Source organism: Leptonychotes weddellii, chromosome 5 (genome assembly GCF_054177405.1).
Source record: "Leptonychotes weddellii isolate Sample4059 chromosome 5, ASM5417740v2, whole genome shotgun sequence".
Classification (NCBI taxonomy): domain Eukaryota; kingdom Metazoa; phylum Chordata; class Mammalia; order Carnivora; family Phocidae; genus Leptonychotes; species Leptonychotes weddellii.
In genome coordinates, this window is record NC_138373.1 from 143,674,836 (window position 1) to 143,697,414 (window position 22,579).

Consider the following 22,579-nt stretch of genomic DNA (forward strand, 5'->3'; position numbering starts at 1 on the left):
TGGGCGCCTGGGTGGCTCAGTCGTTAAGCGTCTGCCTTCAGCTCAGGTCATGATCCCAGGGTCCTGGGATCGAGTCCCACATCGGGCTCCCTGCTCGGCAGGAAGCCTGCTTCTCCCTCTCCCACTCCCCCTGCTTGTGTTCCTGCTCTCGCTATCTCTCTCTCTGTCAAATAAATAAATAAAAATCTTTAAAAAAAAATATTTTTAAGACTTTGAATATATATTGCCAAATTGCTCCCCAGAAAGACTGTCCCAATATAAACTCTTACTGTGGCATGTAAAAGTACCTATTTCCCCACACCTTTACCAACATTATTATTTTTATTTTTTATTTTATTTTTTTAGATTTTTTTTTCTTATTTTTAAGTAATCTCTACACCCAACGTGGGGCTCCAACTTCCAACCCTGAGAGCAAGAGTCACATGCTCTACCGACTGAGCCAGCCAGATGCCCCCATTATTTAATGTCTTTAAAATTCACTACCAAAAACATAATTGCACATCTGGTACCTGAAAAACAGCATCTTGGTTTAATTTGCATTTCTTTGATTACTAGCAAAACAGAATATAGGAATGTATTTATTAAAAACATGTTCATCAACTCTAAGATGCCATCAACTGCAAGATGCATCCCTATTTCAGAAATGTTAAGTTTGGGGCAAGCCTACTTCTTAGAACCAATGAAATCCAGTATTTATTCTTTAGTGAACTCATTCCTCTAACAACCACTTCCAGGGCACTGTGAGTACCTGCTGTGGGCCAGGCACTGTCCTGGGTGCAGGAGATAAAGGATGAGCCCAAACAGACCTGGGCCCCGCCAGCTAGGCTGTCAGAATGGCGAGGAAGATAGATTATCACAGAATCATACAAATGAATATAAATTCAAACATGAAAAGAACCACGAAAGAGTTGGTGATATGAACTGTGGAAGATTTCTCCATAGAAATGACAATTGAGCTGAGAGTTTAAAAAAGAGTAGAAGGTATTGAGGCAAAATGAGGGAGAGACAGTGTGGGAATTCTGGAGAGAGGAAGAGCATGTGCAAAGGCTCTGGGCAGGAAAAAGCAAGGTGCTTAGAGAACTGAAAGATGGGGACTGAAGAGCAGAGAGAGCAAGGTGTTTGGTTCCAGATCAGGGTGGAGACATAGGAAGGGGCCATTCAGCAGCCACACCATGCCTGGTGCTTGCTGCAGGCACTGGGAATATAGCAATGAACACGAGAGACAGAATCCTTCTTTCATGGAACTTACATTCCAGCAGCTGGGAGGGTCAGAGGGCAACAGGGAGCAGAGATAGACAAAAAAAAAAAGAAACAAACAAACAAATAAATAAACAAGACAAAATCAGGTAGAGGTGAAAGGTATGCAAAGAATTAAAACGCGTTGACAAGATAGAGAATGACTAGGTATAACATCAGACTGGGGAGGCCACTCTGAGAAAGTGACACTTTGGCTGAGATCTAAATAACTAGAAAGAACTGGTACTATTAAAATATGAGTGGGAAGAACATTCCTGGCAAAGGGAACAGCTGGTGCCAAGACCCAAAGGCAGAATACACTTGAAAGAAGGTCAGAGGGGCTGGCATCTAGAGGCCAAGAGGAAGAATCTTATAAAATGACACTACATAGGCATGCAGAGGTCAGATTATACAAAGGATTGTAAATTAAGCTGAGGAGTTCAGATTTTAGTATAAGTGCAAACAGCAAGTGTCTGGAATGATCTTAATCTGGAAAGTGACATGATCTGGTCTACATTCTTTTTTTTTTTTTTTTTAAAGATTTTATTTATTTATTTGACAGAGACAGAGACAGTGAGAGCAGGAACACAAGCAGGGGGAGTGGGAGAGGGAGAAGCAGGCTTCCGGCTGAGCCGGGAGCCCGATGCGGGACTCGATCCCAGGACCCTGGGATCATGACCTGAGCCGAAGGCAGTCGCTCAACCAACTGAGCCACCCAGGCGCCCGATCTGGTCTACATTCTTAAAAGTTCATTCTGGCTACTAAGCAGACAGTGGACTTTATGGGGAAAAAAAATGAAAGTAGGAAAGCCAGTTAGGAGGCTGTGATGATGGGCCAGGTGAGAGGTGATGGTCGTGGGGCTCACGAGAGTGATGCTGGTGACAAGCTGAGGTTAGGATGTTCCCTCTCACCACTCCTATTCAACATCACAGTGGGAGTCCTAGCTAGTGCAATAAGAAAAGGAAATAAATGGTGTACATATTGAGAAGGAAGAAATAAAACTGTTTCTGTTCACAAACGATACGCTTATCTATGTAGAAAATCCCAAAGAATCAACAAAAAATTCTTAGAACTAATAAGCAATTATAACAAGGTTACAGGATACAAGGTTAATATACGAAAGCCAGGGGCACCTGGGTGGCTCAGTCGTTGGGCGTCTGCCTTCGGCTCGGGTCATGATCCCGGAGTCCTGGGATCAGGCCCCACATCGGGCTCTCTGCTCGGTGGGAGGCCTCCTTCTCCCTCTCCTACCTGCCCTGCTTGTGTTCCTGCTCTTGCTATCTCTCTGTCAAATAAATAAATTTTTAAAAAACACCTTAAAAAAATATATACAAAAGCCAATTGCTTTCCTATATACTGGCAATGAACAATCAGAATCGGAAATTTAGAACACAATGCCATTTATAATAGCACCCCAGAAATGAGAAGCTTAGGCATAAATCTAACAGAACATGTACTTGATCTATATGCAGAAAACCACAAAACTCTGATGAAGGATATCGAAGAATATCTAAATAAACTGAGAGAGGTTCTGTGTTGATGGACTGGAAAACTCAACATTGTTAAGATGCTTGACCTATAGATTCAATGCAATCCCAATAAAAATCTTCCATAGATGTCCAACCAATCTTTGACAAAGTAGTAAAGACAATTCAATGGAGAAAGTCTTGTTGATAAATTGTTCTGAACAATTGAACATTCATATGCAAAAAAAAATGAATCTAGACATTACACCTTTTACAAAACACTTAGTCAAAATGGATCATAGCCCTAAATATAAAATGAAATACTATAAAAGTTTTAGAAGGAAATAGAAAAAAAACCTATGTGACCTTGTGTTTTGGTGATGATTTATTAAATACAACACAAAAAGCACAACACATGAAAGAAAATACTGATTAAGTTAGACCTTATTAAAATTAAAAACTTGTGCTCTATGAAAGGTACCATTAAGAGAATGGAAAGACAAGCCACAGATTGGGAGAAAATTTTTATAAGATATACATCTGATAAAGGACATCTATCCAAGAGAACTCTAAAAATTCAACAATACGATATGTAAAGATACTCAACATTATTTATCCTTAGGGAATTGCAAATTAAAACAAGAAGATATCACAGCAACCTATTAGAATGGCTAATATAAAAATTTTTTAAAAACTAACAATACTAAATGCCAGTGAGGACAGACAACAACAGAAACTCTCATGCATTGTTGGTGGGAATGCAAAATGGTACGGTCCCTTTGGAAGGCAGTTTGGCAGTTTCTTAACAAAGCTAAATAAACATAGTCATACCACACATTTGGGCAATCAGGCTTCTAGGTATTTACCCAACTGATTTAAAAACTTGCATGCAAATGTTTACAGCAGCTTTACTCATAATCATCAAAAGCTGGAAGTAACCAAAATGTCCTTCAATAAGCAAGGGGATAAACTGGCATATTCATACATTGGAATATTATTCAGCAATAAAAAGAAATGAGATACTAAGCAATAAAAAGATATGGAGGGAGCTTAAATGTGTATTACTGATCTTCACAACTGCGTGCGGCAGCTCTGACAGCTTAAAAAAGGGCATTGGTGGTGGAGGTGGACAAGGAGACAAGTTTGCGAAACATTTAGGAAGTAAAAAATGTCACGACTCAGTGATGAAATGTATTTGGGGAGGGCGTATAGGACAGAAAAGTGTCAAGGATTACTCCAACATGGTAAATTGAGAGTTCCTGGAAGAGAACCTGATTTTAGGGGGATGTTGTGAGTTCAGTTTTAGAGGCGTCGGGTCTGAGCAGCTTTGGAGACATCATCCAGTTAAGTTGGATATACGGATCTCTGGCTCAGAGGATAAATGTGGCTAGAGAAATAAATGTGGGAATCGTGTACATGGACAATCACTGAAGCCACAGACATTCATAATATGCTTAGGGTGAAATTAGACATGAGAAGGAAAGAACCATAAGGAACTCAAACACTTAGAAGCCAGGTAGAAGAAGGGGAATTAACAAAAGAGACAGAAAGGGAGGAGCCAGAGAGATGGAAGATGAACCAGGCGAGTGTGTGTCAGCAAAGTCAAGAGACCAAAATGTTTGGATGGGAAGGGCACCATCAAAAATACCCATGGACACTAAGAAGTAAAGTCAGACAAGAACTGAAAATGTTCTTTGGATGGCCTGCTCATGATCTTGCCTATTTTTATTGAAGTGCTCATTATTTTCTTATTTAAGAGCATTTTACTTATTAAAAATATCAATCCTTTGCCTGCCATGTATGTTAGAAATATTTTTCCCAGTTATCACTGGTCTTGTAACTGTGTTTCTAATTTTCTGAGTTGTGTTGTTTTGTTTTACATGTAGTAATTTCACGTGTTTAGACAGATTTACCAATTATTTTCTTTGTGATTTACTCTTTTGCTTTCTTGCTTAGACTCACTGACATTTTCTTATAGCTTTTTTAATATAAAATTTCATTTCTTTACATTTAACTCTAATTGTTCTGGAATATATTCTGGTATAATGGTTCAGGTGACTTAACTTTACCAAATAATGAACCATTATCACAGCACTATATATTCCATGATCCTCCTTATCTGAAAAGCTTCTATCACTTTTTATTTATTTATTTATTTATTTATTTATTTATTTATTTATTTGAGGGGGAGAGAGAGAGCGAGCATGAGCCAGGGGAGGGGCCAAGGGTAAAGTAGGCTCCCCACCGAGCAGGGAGCCCAACGTAGGGCTCAATCCCAGGACCCCGGGGATCATGAGCTGATCCCAAGGCAGACGCTTAACCAACTGAGCCACCCAGGCGCCCCTAATTTTTTATATTTATAGCTGAGTCTATACCTGAGCTTTCTATTTCATTCCACTGAGCTATTTTTGCTCACAGTAGTATTTTTTAAATTATTATAGCTTCATAACATGTTTAAATAAGTTGATATTCAAATTGTTCTATTTTAAACTCTTACTCTCAGATATTTTTTTCTCCAAGAACTTTAAAATCATTTTGAAAATTTAGAAATGTTTTAATCCCACTGGGATTTCATTTAGAATTGTTTTATATACATAAGTCAATTGTGGAAGAACTGATAGCTTTACAACCTTGAGTTGCCCCATCCAAGAATATGGTATTTCCGCCTATATACTAGAATTTTATTTTCTATAATTCTAAAGCTGTTTTATAAAAATAAAGATCCTACACATTTCTTGTTATTTATTCTTAGATATTTCATATTTTCCGTGGCCATTGAAAATTGCATCTTTTGTTCTTTTAATTTTTCTGTAGAGCTATTTTTAAAATTGTTTTTAATAGGGCTCCTGGGTGGCTCCGTCGGTCTTCAGCTCAGGTCATGATCCTGGGATCCTGGGATTAAGCCCTGAGTTGGGCTCCCTGCTCTGCAGGTAGCCTGCTTCTCCCTCTCCCTCTGCCCCTCTCCCTGCTTATTCTCTCTCTCCCTCTCTCTCTCTGTCTGTCAAATAAATAAATAAAATCTTTAAAAGTTTTTTTAAATAAAATTGTTTTTAATAAATCATTTTGTTCCATTTATCTAAAATATTTAGAAGTTTCCAAAGGTATCAAGGGCAAAACATCATATGTTAGTTATGAAAAGCTGATACTGTCTCATTTACTACAACCTTCAGACAAGATCCTGTACTGTAATGCATTTACCCTTTGCTCTAGTAAGAAAGCCTGCCCCTTAAAAGCAAAATGATTCTCCCCAACCCACCACATCTGCCACCTGGTGGGTAGCCAGTCATCCGTCAAGATGGAGCCATGCTGGGACCCATCCTTCTGCCACATTTGTTTATAGTCTGTCTCTTCTGGTGTTTGACTTAGTCTAAAAATGCAAGTGCAACCAGAAATGGATTTTCTTCACTTTGATGTGACCTAAGACTCCAGTCAAAACCAAGCTTATCATGTCATAGATAATCTATAAAAATTGGCCCATCCCCACCGAAGTTGTCCTGTAGGCTCAAAGCCTCCCTACTGGCCGTCATCCAGAGATGTAACTTGCCCACATGCATCCCGCCAGGAGGGGCAAACCCGGGCGGCAAGTGGACAGGCAGGAAGCACCTGGGGAGAAGCGATTTCCAGACACAGAACTGAGCATCTTTTCCACCAACCTAACAAGTTAGGGTTCTGGTTCTCATCACAGCCACCAGGGGGCGCCAAACCACAGAGTCCGGCAGCTGGCGCCCTAAGCTGGGCGGGGCGTGCATTCGGGTCCTGGGTCCTGAGCTGGAGCACGGCCTCCTGGAGCAGGAAGAGACCTCACACACTCCTCCCCTCCCCCGCCCACTCCCCCCGGCTGATAAGCCTGCGCAGGCTCTCTTGTACTTGTACTGGACTTGCTCAGATCTTCAGGGTCGTCACTCTCCCCGACTCACGGTCCTCAAACATGCTGTCCCCTCAGCCCTTTGTCCCCTGAGCTCTCACTCATCCTCCAAGTCTCAGATGAAATGTCACTTAGTCAAGGTCCCGCTCCTTCAGGCTGAACTTCTCAGGAGTGTCTGTGTTACGCTCCACCATCTGCTCCAACAAGGCAGGAACCCTGTCTGTCCTGTGGGCCGTGGCACCCCAGGCATCTGGCACCAGTCACTCGGCAAATGCCGCTGAACTGATTCAGGGTATTAGTGGTAAACATTACAAGCCCACCCCCCCGCCCAGACCTCTTTATGAGAAGGGAGGGCAGGGCTGAATTGGTAAAGCAACCCCTGTGACTGCAGACGATAAAACAGGATTTCTCGAGAACCCCTCTGAAAGAACATTCCAGTTTAAGGGCCTTGTCTCCGCAGCACCTTAGGAGGACCCATTGTCTCTGGGCTGTGTGTGGCTTACATAAGCACGGTAGGGAAAACAATGTTTGGAGGGCCCGGGGGACCCAGACAGCCAGCCAGACCACTGGAATGCCTCCTGGGACTATTATACAGGATTCCTGCTATAATTAAACCTGTTCCAATGAATCTTCTACTGCTTTGGTGACAAGTCGTTGGTCTTGTGACTTCTACATTCAGCAATCCAAAAGGGGGAAAAGTGAACCTACACAGTCCCGGAGGGACTTCAGGAAGCCCCCCACAATCCCCGCCAAATGGCCATGGGCTGACTCTGCCAGCCAAGGTGGAGATTAAGACATGAAGGCAGACAGCAGCAACGTGCAGGGTGACTTGATCACAGCTTTCCTTTATGAAGACTGATCAGACAGAGGGCATGAGGGTCTGGAGGCCCAGACAGAGAGGATGTGAGAGGCTGGATGGAAGTAAAATCTACGGAACTGGGCTGTGACAGGATGTGAGGGGTGAGGGGTGAGGAAGATGGAAGGTGTCAAAGGCAGTGATGGAGGCCAGGACTCCCTGCTAAGGAGCCCCCCAGGGCCCAGAGTGAGCCGAGACCAACCAGCAGATGATCATACAAACAGCATGTTTGCAGTATCGCAGAGAGCCGTACCGATTATCCAGCCTAATTCAAAGGGACACATTCTGAATTAGGCTCATTTACATCCAGAAAATCCTCACACACTGAAATGTTAGGTGATTTCCTCCCACTGTCAACCCCTAGCCCCCAGCCCTTTCCATCACCATAACAACCACGTTATGACAAGCAGCATGGCATCATCAGGAAGGACACTCACTCCCACCCAGAGATCTCAACTTCTGTGGGTTAGCTGCCAGCTTCCTATGACACATAGTGCTCTCCCCGCACCATCTCCCACCCCCTATCTCCTTCCCACGCCCTACATCCCTAAGCACTGATACAATTCCAGATGCATCCTGGCTTTATTTAACACACTGGAATCCTCAGAGTATCGCTTGGGTCCTACCACTTGGAGGATTAGTGAATTGGAGAAATTCCAGAATTACATAATTCATACATGGTAGTAAGAATATCGACAGGGTGCTTGGGGGCGCTCAGTCAGATGCTTAACTAAGCATCTGACTCTTGATTTTGGCTCAGGTCACAATCTCAGGGTCAAGAGACTGAGCCCTGCATCAGGCTCTGTGCTCAGTGTGGAGTCAGCTTGAGATTCTCTCTCCTTTGCCCTCTGCCCCTCCCTCTACCTGTGTGCTCTCTCTCTCTCTCGCTATCTCTCAAGTAAATAAATAAATATTTTTTTTAAAAAAGAATACAGGTAAAGGCTACATGGCTAAGGACCCAAAGGGATGCAGGAACAACATAGCCCAAATCCATCCCTAACTATCTGGGACATCTTGGGCAACTTAACTTCACCCCTCTGAGACTCAGTTTCCTTAGTTTCAACCAAGATATTAGTCGTACTACAGAGATTTTATTAAAATTAAACAAAATACATATCAAGTATTTAACTTAGAGCCTGGCACATGACAAATGCTCAGAATCTGTTCTTATGATCACTAGGTGGTAAAACCATGGGAGCGAGGCTTCAGTTTTGAACTAGTTTTGAATGAGTTGGCCTCGTTCACCGATATATCAGCAGCGCCCAGTGAGTCCAGGGCCCAGGGAAGGTTGCACAGCTACTATTTGTTGAAAGAATGAATGAATGTTATTACTGTTTAAGAAGCCAGGAAATACAGGGAGAAAGAGACGCAGGCAAGGGAGCCTACTATGGAGAACAAAGGGAAGAAATACTGACCAGAGTGCTGTCCAAATCCAAGCCATTAGGCAGCACGTCGAAGGACAGCTGTCCCAACTTAGATGGGGGCCATCCTTGACAATAATTGCGTGTCTCCAGGATGCAGTGAGGGGCCCTGGGGGGCGGGGGGAGTTAGGGGCGCTGTGAGCAGACAGAGGGAGCACAGAAAGCAGCACAAGTGCGGAGGGAACATCTGAAATGATTCAGGGCTTGCATCTGTTTCATTTGAACTGTCAGCTGGTCACTCAGGAAAGCCGTCGATGGAGCAACAACAGTGCCCGTGGCCCTCGGGAAGCGGGGCACATATGCAGATGCTCCAAAAGGAGGTCAAGGCTGGAACTACAGAAGGCGGAGAAGATGCTAGGAGTGCGGTTGAGGCCATGAGAAAATAGAGAGAGGAAGAATGCGAGGGACGGAGCCTCAGAAAACAGCCACAGCAAGAGACAAAAAGGAACTATCTCAAAACTAACGCTTTTCCGGGGCACCTGGGGGGCTCAGTCATTAGGCGTCTGCCTTTGGCTCAGGTCGTGGTCCCGGGGTCCTGGGATGGAGCCCTGCATCGGGCTCCCTGCTCAGCGGGAGGCCTGCTTCTCCCTCTCCCGCTCCCCCTGCTTGTGTTCCCTCTCTCGCTGTGTCTCTCTCTGTCAAATGAATAAATAAAATATTTTTAAAAAAAAAAAACCTAACACTTTTTCCCCATTTCCTATCTTCGGAAACTGTTGGCTTAAGTTGTAGGTAGGAGTACTCAGAGAAGTCTGCTGGAATGACCAGAATTCCATGGGGAAAGAGGAGAACAGTAACTCTTGGCCATGTTACATCCCAGCAAAACGGACTAATGCACCACAGCGACTCATTGTACCTGAGAGGGTATGTCTCTTCTTCACTTTATGGCACTTATCGGCTTTAATCTTGGCCACCGTGAATAAATAGGCCCCAGCAGCATCGTATCCAACTTCTGCTAACACATTCCAGTAGTGGATGAGGTGCAGCCTTGTCCAGAAGCTTGGGTTTTGGATCTTTGATATAAAGTCTGTGATACTTGCAACACAAAGTATTAATGTAAGTCATTTTAGTATTTCATGTCTTGAAGGAAACTATTCTTCTATTTGCCCCATTCCATCAACCTATTCATAAACTCCTTAACTACTATGACTTTGGTAGGTCACCAGATAAATGTGAGCCTATCACTCTTAAGCAGTCAAAGCCATTGCCACTCATCTGTTCATGAGGCCGCCTCCTCCAGGCAGGCTCCCTGAATCTACCAGGCAGAGCAAGCCCCTCCCTCTCCCAAGCTTGCCGGCTCTGGGTCTTTGCTCTAGTGAAGCACTGACCCCCATGTGTAGCTCTTTTCTGGCTCCACATACTCCCCACTAGATAGAGCTGCATCTCATTCCCACCTGCATCCCCAGAGCCTACAAGAGCTGGGATTCAGAGTGAGTAGATGATACATGTTTGCCAAGGGGTACATAAGAGGACAAGAAGGAAGCGGGGGGACAGAGAGGGGTAGACAGGAGGGAAAAGAAAGAAAGGGAAGGCAGGGTCTAGCAGGAGAATGTGGTCAGTCCTTTATCCTAGCCCATCTACAAGTCCTCCTTTCTCTGGAATCCTCCTAACTTTGAGAGGAAACCCTGTGGAGTCAAGAAGGGCAGGGAAGGGAACACTCTGAGAGCCAGATGATCAAACAGAGCAACACTAGGAATCCATCAGCCACAGAAGGGGATGCCAAATGAGGGGCCCGTCTGAAGGAATGAACAGGTGGTTGACCAAGTAAGTGAATGAATGTGCCCTGCTTAAGGGAAACGTGGGCATGTCAGCACAGTGCTTAGCAAAGGAAGGAAATCTGCTCAAACGCCACCATATAGAAAGGACAAGCCTTACCTGGGGCTTGAGAGGAAGCTGCACAAGTCCCCCCAGGAGCCACTCATTTTCATGTGCCATGGCAGCTCCTCATACACTCTCCAGAAAGCCGTCTGCCGTTGGAAGAAACGGACTAAGACTCGGTGGAAATGTGTTTTCCTGTGATTCGTTGGATTCTGAAAGGTGTATGGACTGCTTTCTCTGACAGGAGTGAGCACACCTATTGACAAATCAATTACAGTGGAATGCATCTGACTTCTTAGTATATGAATACACTATAGCAGATAACAGCTCTGTGGTCATAATTAGATACAATAAACAGGGAGGTTGGAAAAAACCCTGAAATATTAAAAATGTATCTTCTTATAAGTCCATCCGAATTTACCAAAGAATTAGTTACAGTTATGATCACTGACCCAGATTTTGAAAAGCTAGGGAGCATGCTCATTTTTCAGGCTCTCTTCCCCTCCCCCCAAGAAATGTGTGTAACCTACTTTTTTCTATTTTAAATATACATCATGGTTGCCACCTACATAAGCACTTTCAAATATGTGAGGACAGGCAGTTTGGAGAAGTTAGTCTGCACCTGGGTCTTACAGAGGCCAAGGGGAAGCTGAGCAAACTAATGACAAATTGGACACTACAGCCAAGATTACTATATTTTCACCACCAGAAGTGATTCCAACAGATCATACTACCCAGAAACGAGCTCCTTAAAAACAAAACGGTTTTGTTGCATTAAAAGCTTAGAGATACTTATCCTTGAAAGGCAAAAAAGAAGTATTTTAAATGTTCTGCTTGAAGCTTTTCCTCCAAGATGAATCACTCTGCTGGATGGCCCACCAAGCCCAGCTCTTCATAAGAGCCATAATAGAAGGTGAGCCCATTGTTCTGCGTTTCCATTGGAATGAATTCCATGTTTTCTACATGCTTGGAGAGACTTCATGCTAGCTGGTGGCATGTAGAGTGATTCAGAAACCCATGGAAGAAGAAGGAAACTCCCCTCTTCCACTGAGCAAGGCAAGGGCAATTTTGTGGGTCATAAATAGGGAAGGGGGTTGGGGAATGAGAGAGAAAGAGAACTGGGACAAATATCACCCTGCATCCAAGATTTAGAGTATTAAACACAATACTTAAAGTGCACAGAACACTGTCATAGAAAACAGAGTTTATCTTTTTACAAAATAACCTTGTGAGATATGAAAGGATATGAAAATCTGTGATTTTCCCATGTAATTTTACATGTCAACTTTACTGGACGAAGGGATGCCCAGAGGGCTGGTTGGGTATTATTTCAGGGTGTGTCTGTGAGGGTGTTTCTGGAAGAGATTTGCATTTGAACCAGGAGATGGAGTAAAAATCGCCCTTACCAGTGCAGATAGGCATCATCCAATCTGCTGAGGGCCAGAATAGAAAAAAGGCAGAGGAAGGCGAGCTTATTCTCTGCTGGAGCTGGAATCTCTGACTTCTCAGAGCTTCTAGTTCTCGGACCTTTAGACTCAGACTAGAACTTACAGCATTGGCTCCCCCGGTTCTCAGGCCTTGGACTTGGACTGGAACTCTACCAACAGCTTTCCTGGGCCTCCAGCTTGTAGATGGCAAGATCCTGGGGCTTCCCAATCTCCATAATCATGTAAGCCAAACCCTCACAATCTTTTTCTAGAGATCTATATAGAGATATATATAGAGAGAGATCTAATCCTATTGGTCCTGTTTCTCTGGAGAACCCTGGCTAATCCAATCCCCATATGACAAACAAAGCTACTTAAACTCAGAGGGAGCAGGTGCTTGGAGAGACTTCATGCTAGCTGGTGGCATGTAGAGTGATTCAGAAACCCATGGAAGAAGAAGGAAACTCCCCTCTTCCACTGGGCAAGGCAAGGGCAATTTGTGGGTCATAAATAGGGAAGGGGTTTGGGGAATGAGAGAGAAAGAGAACTGGGACAAATATCACCCTGCCTCCAAGATTTAGAGTATTAAACACAATGCTTGAAGTGCACAGAACTTTCAGTCTAGCCAGCCCATGATTGAAGAAGCCAGATTCAAACCTTCTGACTCAATTCCAGTGCTCCTCCAATTGCATGAGATGTGAGGAATGGCTCGAGCACAGCATCATCCGTACATACAAAGTTCAGTACAATCCTCACAGACAGACTGATTGGCTGACATTTCTGTAGTATTGTTCTCTCTCATGACAGGCTAGATTATGCTGTGTGGACAGATGACCCCAAAATCTCAGTGACTTAAAACAGCAAAGGTTTATCATGCCATAACAGGTTGGCTGGACCTCCAAATCCAGCTCTGCTCACTCTGGGACTGAGAGACCAGCCACCATCTTGAACATTGTCAGGAGCTCCAACCATTGGACAGAACTGGTCACAAGATGCCACCCAGTAAAGGGACTGGGAAGTGCTTCCCATGGTGGGTGGAGGGGCTGGAAATACTGGCAATTGGCTGTCATGGCCACCACAGTGGTTATCACTGTGCCAGATACTACATTAAGTACCTTACATTAAGCATACTGAACATTTTTAATACCCTCAAGGTAAATACTGTGATTATCCCCATTTTGAAGGTGAGACACTGAGTCTTAGAAAGTTAAGCACCTTTCACAAGGTCATGCCAATTCTGTCAGATTCTAAAGTCTTTGCTCTTAACAAGAAATTGTTTATAATAGAAGCCATGGTGATTGCCGGTAGAAAAGAAGGTAGACTCTGCCAAACAGCATACAGGCCTGGGAGTGAGGGAAAGACCATGAAATGAGGCTGCTCCTCTACCATGACCACAGCATCACCTACAGGTAGCTCATAACTCTTCTCCTGTGCTCAGACCTCCAGATCCTGATTCCACTGCAGGCAAACACTAGAGACTGACATTTAGTATTGGCTCTCAAAACAATGGATATGGAAGCTTCTAGAAACAGCAGGGCCAAAAAACCAACTGTCAGGAACAGCTGTGCATTCATTCAGCAAACATCTATTGAATGGGGGTGCCTGGGTGGCTCAGTTAGTTAAGCATCTGCCTTCGGCTCAGGTCCTGATCCCAGAGTCCTGAGATCGAGTCCCGCATCAGGCTCCTTGCTCAGTGGGGAGTCTGCTTCTCCCTCTCCCTCTGACCCTCCCCCTGCTCATGCTCTCTCTCTCTCTAATAAATAAGTAAAAAAAAAAATCTTTAAAAAACAAAACATCTATCGAATGTAACTGGAACAGGGCCCAGGGAATTCAGACCTGCTTAAAGGTATCTGATGAAATGGAAGAATCCTTAGACCAACAGAATTCAAAACCACCAGGTGATTTGCATGGGTCATTTTGGGAAAGATGGTAGATAAAAGGCCACAGGGGAGACAGATGAGTCAAACAAAGGGAGAATTCATAATGGCTAACATTTCTCAAGAATTTACTACAGGCCAGGCCTACTCTAATTACTTATAATTACATGAATTAGTGATTGAATGCTTGCTTACTAGTAATAATGCTCTGAGGTTGGTTCACTTATTTTACAAAAGAGGAACCTGAGTACAGAGTGATGAAATGATGTAGCCAAGTCTTCAGCTAGAAAGTAGGAAAGCCAAGGCTCTCCCCCAATCTAGCATCAGGACCCCATTTTTACCTGTTATGCTACGCTGACTCCTTCTGCTCAACAATTGCTGCAAAGTGGGCTTCATAGACTGGGTTTCGGAGCTTTTATAGGGTGAGGGGTTCTAAGAAGAAAAGGAAGGGGCTCTTTCCAGGAAGAGCTCCCTGAGATCCTGAAGAAGGACAGAGTTTGGGAGAGGAAGCTTGTATGGCTCAGGTCTCCTAGAAGACACCTATTCCCCCTTTGGACAGCAGCACCATCCTGACACCTCGAGGTCTGGCTGCCATGGGACAAAGGGAGAGGGACCTCAGCAGGAGGCTTTGTTTTCTCACGGTGAGCCTCACAGGGGCAGTTGGGAGGTGCCCACATCAGTAAGCACAAACCAGAAAAGCCTCTCTGGGATGACTACAGCCAACAGATGGGGGAGGCCATGGAACACGGCTCAGGGACTCCTACAGACACCCGGAGCAGGTGAGGACTTTCTAGGAGGCGGGTGGAAACCAGAATTGAAATGACCTAGCCTAGTCGGAGGATGTTCTCTATACACAAGAAATAAAGGAAATGATGTATGTGAAGTGGCTGGCACAGCAAAAGCACTAAATAAAAAGTGGTGGCCGTGATGGCCGGGGGCGACAAGCTACGCTAACGATCTAGAAGCACTAGAAGAGCATCTCCCAGCTTTTCGGCTCTCCTCCCTAATTGCCCTTTTCCTTTCCAACCCCACTAATATGCATGCATGCACACATGCACACGCACATGCGCACACACTCACACACGGGCACCCCCACACAAAGTATGCAAGACCAAAGAATCCTCAGCTCTAGTACCAGAAGGGAAAGAGGTTGTTCTATCACAGCCCAGGGATCAAAGCATGCCTCTAAAGCGTGTTTGATAGGAGCAATTTGAATTGAATTCAAATTGAAACAAATTGAATATAATACCAGACTATTAATCTCAAAGGAAAGGAGCATGCATGCACATGCTGTGACTAAGAGACTAGTTTGTCCCAAAATGATGTCAAAAGATAGCCCTTTACCAAAAATATCATCGCAGACTCAAGTCCTCTAGCCCTAGCTTTGGGATCATTTTTCTCCTTGTAGTTTGTGCTTGCTTCCCATGCTCAGGCCACATGGAAGTGAATTACTGCAATTACAATTCCCTGGGCCTCCAGGAAAGATGTATTCACGTCCTGATTCTACAGCATGACAAGTTGGGGTTTTTTTTTCTGACAATAGTGAGTATTGCCAGCAGTGCTTTATTTTGGGGCTCACAGTGCAGAGAAGGGGTACACCCTATACCCAGAATTTAAACAGCCATGCCACGGCCCTTTCGTTCCTGCACCTCCAAGAGTGTTACTGTTCTTTGGGAAAATGAAGAGCCCGGGTGCGCTGCAAACCATCAGAGGCCAAGTGAACAGAGGAGCTGACATCACACCTAGGAACATCCTCATTCCTCACCCTGCTCTCTTTGCCACATTATGTAACTTCAGAGGTGGTGGGAATGATGACAATGTAGGAGGGAAACAGTGGAAAGGATTTATCTTTTTAAAAAAGAAAGTGAAAGAGGACATAGTAAACTTAAAAGGAAATTTGTGCAGAGCTTAGCATCTTTGCAGAGGCTGTGATTTAAAGGTTTTTTTAAGTCCTCACACCTGAAGTTCTCTGTATGAATAGAGTGCTCTGCCTCTAGGTCAAGTGTCTGTGATTGCCACCGTGTCTCAGATTCAGACCTGCTGTCCTTTCAGAGGGGATAGAATTTGATTTCAGAATTAGGGCAGAGACTGCTAATGCCTACCCAGTAACGACGTCCCTCATCTTTGTTAGTGACAGATGCCCACCGTGGTTTAAGGTTTAGGCAAACATCTGTTGAAACCTCCATTTGCCAACTTCCCTGTATCTAGCGGTGCCCAAACAACAGAGTTCTGGAGACACAGTGGAAAAGTTGGTGGAAACCTGGGAAAGCTCTTTAAAAGTAAATGCAAGCCCTTCTTTTTCTCTTCATCCTTCCTGTTGCCCGAAATGCAATGGCTGGAGCTCCAGCAGCCATGCTGCTTCCAGCAGTCACGAACAGGAGGTGACCTTGAGCAGGCAAGCTAGTGTGTGGATCAGGGACACAAAAGGAATGGGGTCCCAGATGACCATGTGGAGCCAATAGGATAACCTACCTCCAGAAAGTTCTCACGTGAGAGAATAAATCCTGGGATGGAAGCCATTGATGTCAGGTCTCTGTTACTCACAAGCAGGTACAAGTATTAATTTATATCACCACGTTTATACATGTTTATAGATTCACTTCTACTTGAGAAATGCCAGCTACAAGTTTTCCCTTGCATGCAAACTTCCCTTTTCTTAGCTAGCAGGTACTCACACAGATTCAAGCCTTACCAAGAAGCTTGTGCTCCACAGCATTCCGCAGGGACTGGTGCCTGAAGTGCAGGAGGCCATTAGGCTTCTCCTGGACCCAGTGTCTGGTGGCATTGCGGAAGGCAGCCCAGTGCAACGTGGTCACTTTGTAATGATCTCTGTAGCCCAGCATGTCCAAAATCTGGAATATCTCATCCTCAGTCAGTCCACAATGTGAGATGCTCAATAAGCACAGAGCATCGACCACCCAGCCATCTAGCACTGTTAAGACAACGTAATGACAATGATGACAAAAAGAAGAGTTCCCACCTGCCAGGCATCATTCTAAATGTTTTTGTTTGTTTGTTTGTTTGTTTTAAGATTTTATTTATTTATTTGACAGAGAGATAGAGAGCAAGTAGGCAGAGAGGCAGGCAGAGGGAGAGGGAGAAGCAGGCTCCCCGCCGAGCAGGGAGCCCATTCTAAATGTTTTATACGACTAACAACTTTTCTTTTAATCATCCTATAAGTAGATACTACCTAACTCTCCTGTCTTACAAATAAGACAAATAAAGCACAGAGAGGTTAAATAACTTACCCAGATCACACAGAAATAAGTGCAGAATGGGGATTTGAGCACAGACAACCTGGCTTCAGAGCCCAGACTTTCAGGCATTAAGTTATCATCTGTATTGTCCCAACTAATACATCCATGCGAGCTACGGTTCCAAACTGGCAAGCTGGCCCATTATCATACCACCAAGCAGTCTTACTTGAGATTTGCAGACATCAAATTTGCATGTATGGGTATGAATGGCTTTTCTGTACGGTTGCTCTCTCGCCACATTCACAGATACCCCTTGAGGCAGCTATACCCTTGACTCACCTGACCCTTAGATTTTTCAGCCAGAGCTGCATTTCCCACTGGCTTTATGATCAACCAACTCAAAAGAGACCCTTAAGGCCATTGAGAGAAACGACAGGGTCTGTCATTCTAAATGGACTTCCTGTACTAGGATTGGGGCATGCATCCCAAACACCTGCAATCGTTAAGCAGAGGCAGCTGCTCAGCCCTAGCTGTGCAAGCTTCTTCTGAGGTTGACCCGAGTTTGACCAAGTTCTTCTTGGACCTGTGGCTGAGTGCCCTGGACTTGAGGACGGGTCAGTGGGCAGTGCTAAGAGGAGGAAAGTCAGCCAGGAAAAGGAGTAGTCCCTTGGAAGAAGGCGACCTGGGCTTTCCTGCACAATGCTGGACAACAAGGGACAGCCATGGGTACAGCCATGGGTCACTTTGCCTGCGTGACCCTTCTCAGGGCACAAAGACCTTTTTTTCACCTCCTTGCAGGTGGGGGAGGGTACACTAAATTTGCAATCAATTTTATTTGCAGAAATGCATACTCTAGAGCAAAAAATGGGGCAGGACAATATGTTGTCATGCCAACGAATATATCTCTCAGTCCAAGCATTTTCTGCTTCTTTCCCCACCCCCACGTCCCCATCCCTGCTCCATTCTAAATTCATCATCCTTCAGAGAAGGTTATTGTAGCAGAAACTCAAGTTTCAGACTTCTGAAGCTCATAGCAGAGATAACAGCCTTGAGAATAAACCTTCCTTCTCAAAAGACTGACTCTTGAATATCAAAAAACAAACTCCTGGGGCGCCTGGGTGGCTCAGTCGTTAAGCGTCTGCCTTCGGCTCAGGTCATGATCCCAGGGTCCTGGGATCGAGCCCCACATCAGGTTCCCTGCTCGGCGGGAAGCCTGCTTCTCCCTCTCCCACGCCCCCCTGCTTGTGTTTCCTCTCTCGCTGTGTCTCTCTCTGTCAAATAAATAAAATCTTTAAAAAAAAAAACAAACTCCTGACCAACTCATGGAATAAATTTTTTAACCACAAACAACAGACTCAGTTACAGGATGAGCTAAGGAAGACTGAACCAAGAAAGGTGGAGGAGACAGTGAGGAAAGAGTGCAATGGAGTTGCTCAGGTGGGTTTCTGTGAAGGGGCCTGTGCCGTCCCCGGAACCCAGGCTGTGAGCAGGGAGAGAGGACCCACCAGACAGACGCACTTGGGGACCCAAGAGTACAGAGAGCCTGCACTCTGCTTCCCATTGGGAGCCTAGAAGACAGCAGCTCTGCAGATCTCCCGATGCCCTCAGAACCAGACAGCAGAAATCACTATGGGGAGACCTACAGAGCCAGGAGCTCCAAGCGTGCAGTGAGCAACCAATGTGCTCTGTCAGGAATGTTCAGTACCCACAAGACTGTAGGCTCCAGAAGGGTGCAGATGTTAGTAGAGGAGAGGGGCCTCCTCACATTAAGATGAGGGAAAGTGGTGGCTGATGGCAGCGTAGAGCAAACAACTCAAGAACAGATGGGAACACAGGTGTCTTAGAAGATGCCAAAATTGGAGGAACGTCAGTATCTGTGGACCATCTGGGGCCATGACCACCTCAGCGGAAGACAGCAGGGACAGATGACAACCGAGGACACCCAGCAGCAAGGCCCTCAGATTTAAGCTCAACCCAAAAGAGACGCAGGAAGGACACAAATCCTCGCTTGACTGAAAAACACCCTGAATTGTCCGAAAACAAGCTTATTTGATGGAATTAACCTAGATTAACTGAATTAGGTTTCTGCCATCACTTGGACTATAGGCTCAAAAGAATTGAGTTATAGAAATAATAAAGGCCGGGGCGCCTGGGTGGCTCAGTCGGTTAGGCATCCGACTCTTGGTTTTGGCTCAGGTCATGATCCCAGTCCTGAGATTAAGCCCTGCATAGGGCTCTGGGCTCCGCACAGAGTCTGCTTGTCCCTCTCCCTCGCTCCTCCCTCTCTCCCTTTCTCCCTCATTTTCTGTCTTGCTCATAAATATTTTTTAAAAAGAAAGAATAAAGGCCCATTTCTTAGACTCCTGAAAAATGTGCCTAATACAATTCTCTTTACAGTCAACACAGAGCTCCCTACACAGGATTGTTGGATTTAGCAAGTTAAAATACAGAGCATGCAGTTAAATTTGAAATTCAGATAAACAACAAATTGATTTTTGGTATAAGTATCGCTCATGCAATAATTTGGGATATACTTCTAATGGAATTATTTATCTGTAATTCAACTAATTTTTAATATAAGTATGTCCCATGCAATAATTGAGGCATACTTTTACTAAAAGATTATTTGTTCTTTATCTGAAATTACAATTTAACTGGGCATCCTGTATTTTCTCTGAAAACTTTATCCTTAGACCCTCCTCCTCTGGGTCATCCACCATATATCTTTCTCCCCATGGGCTCCAGCTGGTTGTCAACACTGGCCAAGGCCTACCTTCTCCTGAAGCCACTGTGTCTGAATTGGCCCTTTTTGGTATGAAAGTCCAGCTATAGTCTTCAATCCAGCGTTTCAGAACCAATTCCCAGAGCTCCTGAATGGAGACCACCTCCAAGTACTCCTTCAGACACTGATACTCATCTCGGTAGATTCTACATTCTCTCAGCTCATTTGCTAGGATTGTGAGTTTTAAAGGGTTCAGGTGCGTTCTTTTCCTCAAAGTGTGTTTGCTCTGTCGGAGCGGATCTTTGTTGGGAATGAAGAGATACTGTTGAAAGATGTTTAGTTTCACTTCTTCGTCTCCTACGCTCAGGAGCTCCACTGTCCTCACATCTGGGCGGGCACACAGCGACTTGTACGACAGGCTGGAGGAGACAGTGCTCATGATAAATTTGCAATGAGGAGGCAGTAAGCATGGCAGCCAAGAGAAATCTTTTACCTGATAGAGAAAGTCAAAGACATTGGGAATCTTTAAAGACTTTAAAACTACCTTGCTGATGGTTTTTAAACTTAGAGTAGCTGGAATAGAGGGAGTAGGTACAGCGTAAAGGCTGGGGTTAAGGTTATTAACAGTAAGTTGGATAGCAAACAATATGGTGATTAAGAAAATACCCACTCTCACCCCACAGAACTGTATTTGACTGACTCATCCATCTGTTTTGAATTTGATAGTACAAATATGACCCCTAAAAAGAGATTCCTAAAAAATCACAAACAAGTGATCCGACAAATCATGGGCTTCTGAAGAATGACCTACAGTGATGGCCAAAGGAAACCTAACAGTACAAACTGAACCATTTGACTGAAAAAGAGAACACTGTTTTATGCTGAAGAATCGTTGCTTTATACCACAATACTATCGTAAGTAAATGGCTTTATTTCGGAATAAAATAAACACCTAATCAGATCTTTTTAGATTCCTTTAACAGCTTTTCCCACCCCTCGCAACTACCATAATAATAATAAGAGCAACTATCAAACACTGACCACTTACTCTGAGCCTGGCACCTTGTGGAATGTGTCTTCAGGTACTAACTGTATTAGTTAAAGATTTTCATTTTTTGTGTCTTCTGATAGTTTGCCATCTCTCAGGGGCCTTACAGATCCAGGAGAAACTGCTCCTCCCAAGACAAGTTAATTCCTGGGGGTGATGGACAGCTTGCCTGGAACATGCCTGTCATGTGCAGACCAGCCAATCCAAGACCACGCCCCCACCCGCCTTCCAATCTACCCCTCACTCACCAACCCAGTATTTCTTTTTTTTTTTTTTAAAGATTTTATTTATTTGACAGAGAGAGATACAGCGAGAGAGGGAACACAAGCAGCGGGAGTGGGAGAGGGAGAAGCAGGCTTCCCGCGGAGCAGGGAGCCCGATGCGGGGCTCGATCCCAGAACCCTGGGATCATGACCCGAGCCAAAGGCAGACGCTTAACGACTGAGCCACCCAGGCGCCCCACCAACCCAGTATTTCCCTGACCTACATCATCCCAGGGCCGGGGACCAGACAACCAGGGACAGTCCCTATGCCACAAAGCCTGCTGGAATTGTACAAACTAGCCAATCCTGAATGGTTTACTCTGCCTTTCCCAAGGGAACCCCCATAAAGGCTTTGGCCTGGGCCTTCTCCTGGCTCCTATCTTCTGCCTCCTGGCCACCGTGATACTCCCCCCAGGGCCCTGTATGACATGGTGTGTCTCCTTGTCTTAGGAAATATAAGTCATAATTTCTTCTTTCAATGGCCCTGGCTTCTCCATGTTGTCACTCAGTCATCCTCCTGTAAATCAAATCCCAGGTATAATTTTAATACGCCAACTCATTGAGTCCTCCTAACAACCCTCTCAATAGGCAGAGGAGGAAACTGCAAAACAGAGGGGCTAAATGTCATATCTAATTCATTCTGATAGTACGCAGCAGAGCTGGGGTTGAAACCAAGGGTCTGGCTCCCCAGGCAGTCTCCTAACCACTGCACTACACTGGGGCAGGTAACAGCCCACAGGGTCCCTCCTCCTCCCACAGAGCTCCGCCTGGAGCCCTTCTTCCAGGGAGCCCTCCCCGAAGGCCACGTCCCTTCCTTAGAAGCTCTCACGACACTGTATACTGATCCTTGGCAGCCCTTGTCACAGTTGCAATCATACTTGTTTGTGTAATCGCATCATTAACATCTGCCATCCCCTGCTAGAATGAAAGTCCCATTTGTTTGCAGGGACCCTGTCGGACTCTGCTTACAGTGCTTTTCCCATTGATGGTGCTTGCTGTGTATTAAATTAAGAAGCGGATTACAAAATAATACAGTGTGTAACTTCATTGACATAAGCATCAATGAGTATGTACAGACATCCATAGAAAAAAGAAGGCTAGACTCCCAAATGCTGAGCAGTGTGAGACTATGAGTATACTTAATTTTCTGTGTTCTTGTTCTTTATCATATTCTCTATAAGAAACATAGATTACTTACATAATTTACAAGTCCATGTGTTTTTAGGTTTTAGAGAAAATGCTTCACAAAGTAATGGCTGATACTAAGGTGTATTAGAGGTTCCACAGATGCAATATCACCTCCAACAGGATAAAAACTACAGAGCAACCAATTTGGTATGTGCAAAATCAGTGTAGATGAGGCAGATCAAAATATACAATATAAAG

The 22,579-nt window shown here is 44.6% G+C and overlaps 1 protein-coding gene across 1 annotated transcript in view; it reads right to left on the reverse strand.

Annotated features, from left to right (window-relative positions):
• The window catches only part of LOC102750641 (putative tetratricopeptide repeat protein 41), a 76,068-nt gene that overhangs the window by 34,627 nt on the left and 18,862 nt on the right, over nucleotides 1-22,579 (reverse strand). Inside the window, exons 5-8 of the mRNA XM_081822306.1 lie at nucleotides 19,934-20,375; nucleotides 16,656-16,895; nucleotides 10,717-10,915; nucleotides 9,698-9,876 (exon numbers count right to left, since the gene is read on the reverse strand). Coding sequence (XP_081678432.1) covers nucleotides 9,698-9,876; nucleotides 10,717-10,915; nucleotides 16,656-16,895; nucleotides 19,934-20,375 — 1,060 coding nt within the window. The remainder of the gene's footprint in view (nucleotides 1-9,697; nucleotides 9,877-10,716; nucleotides 10,916-16,655; nucleotides 16,896-19,933; nucleotides 20,376-22,579) is intronic.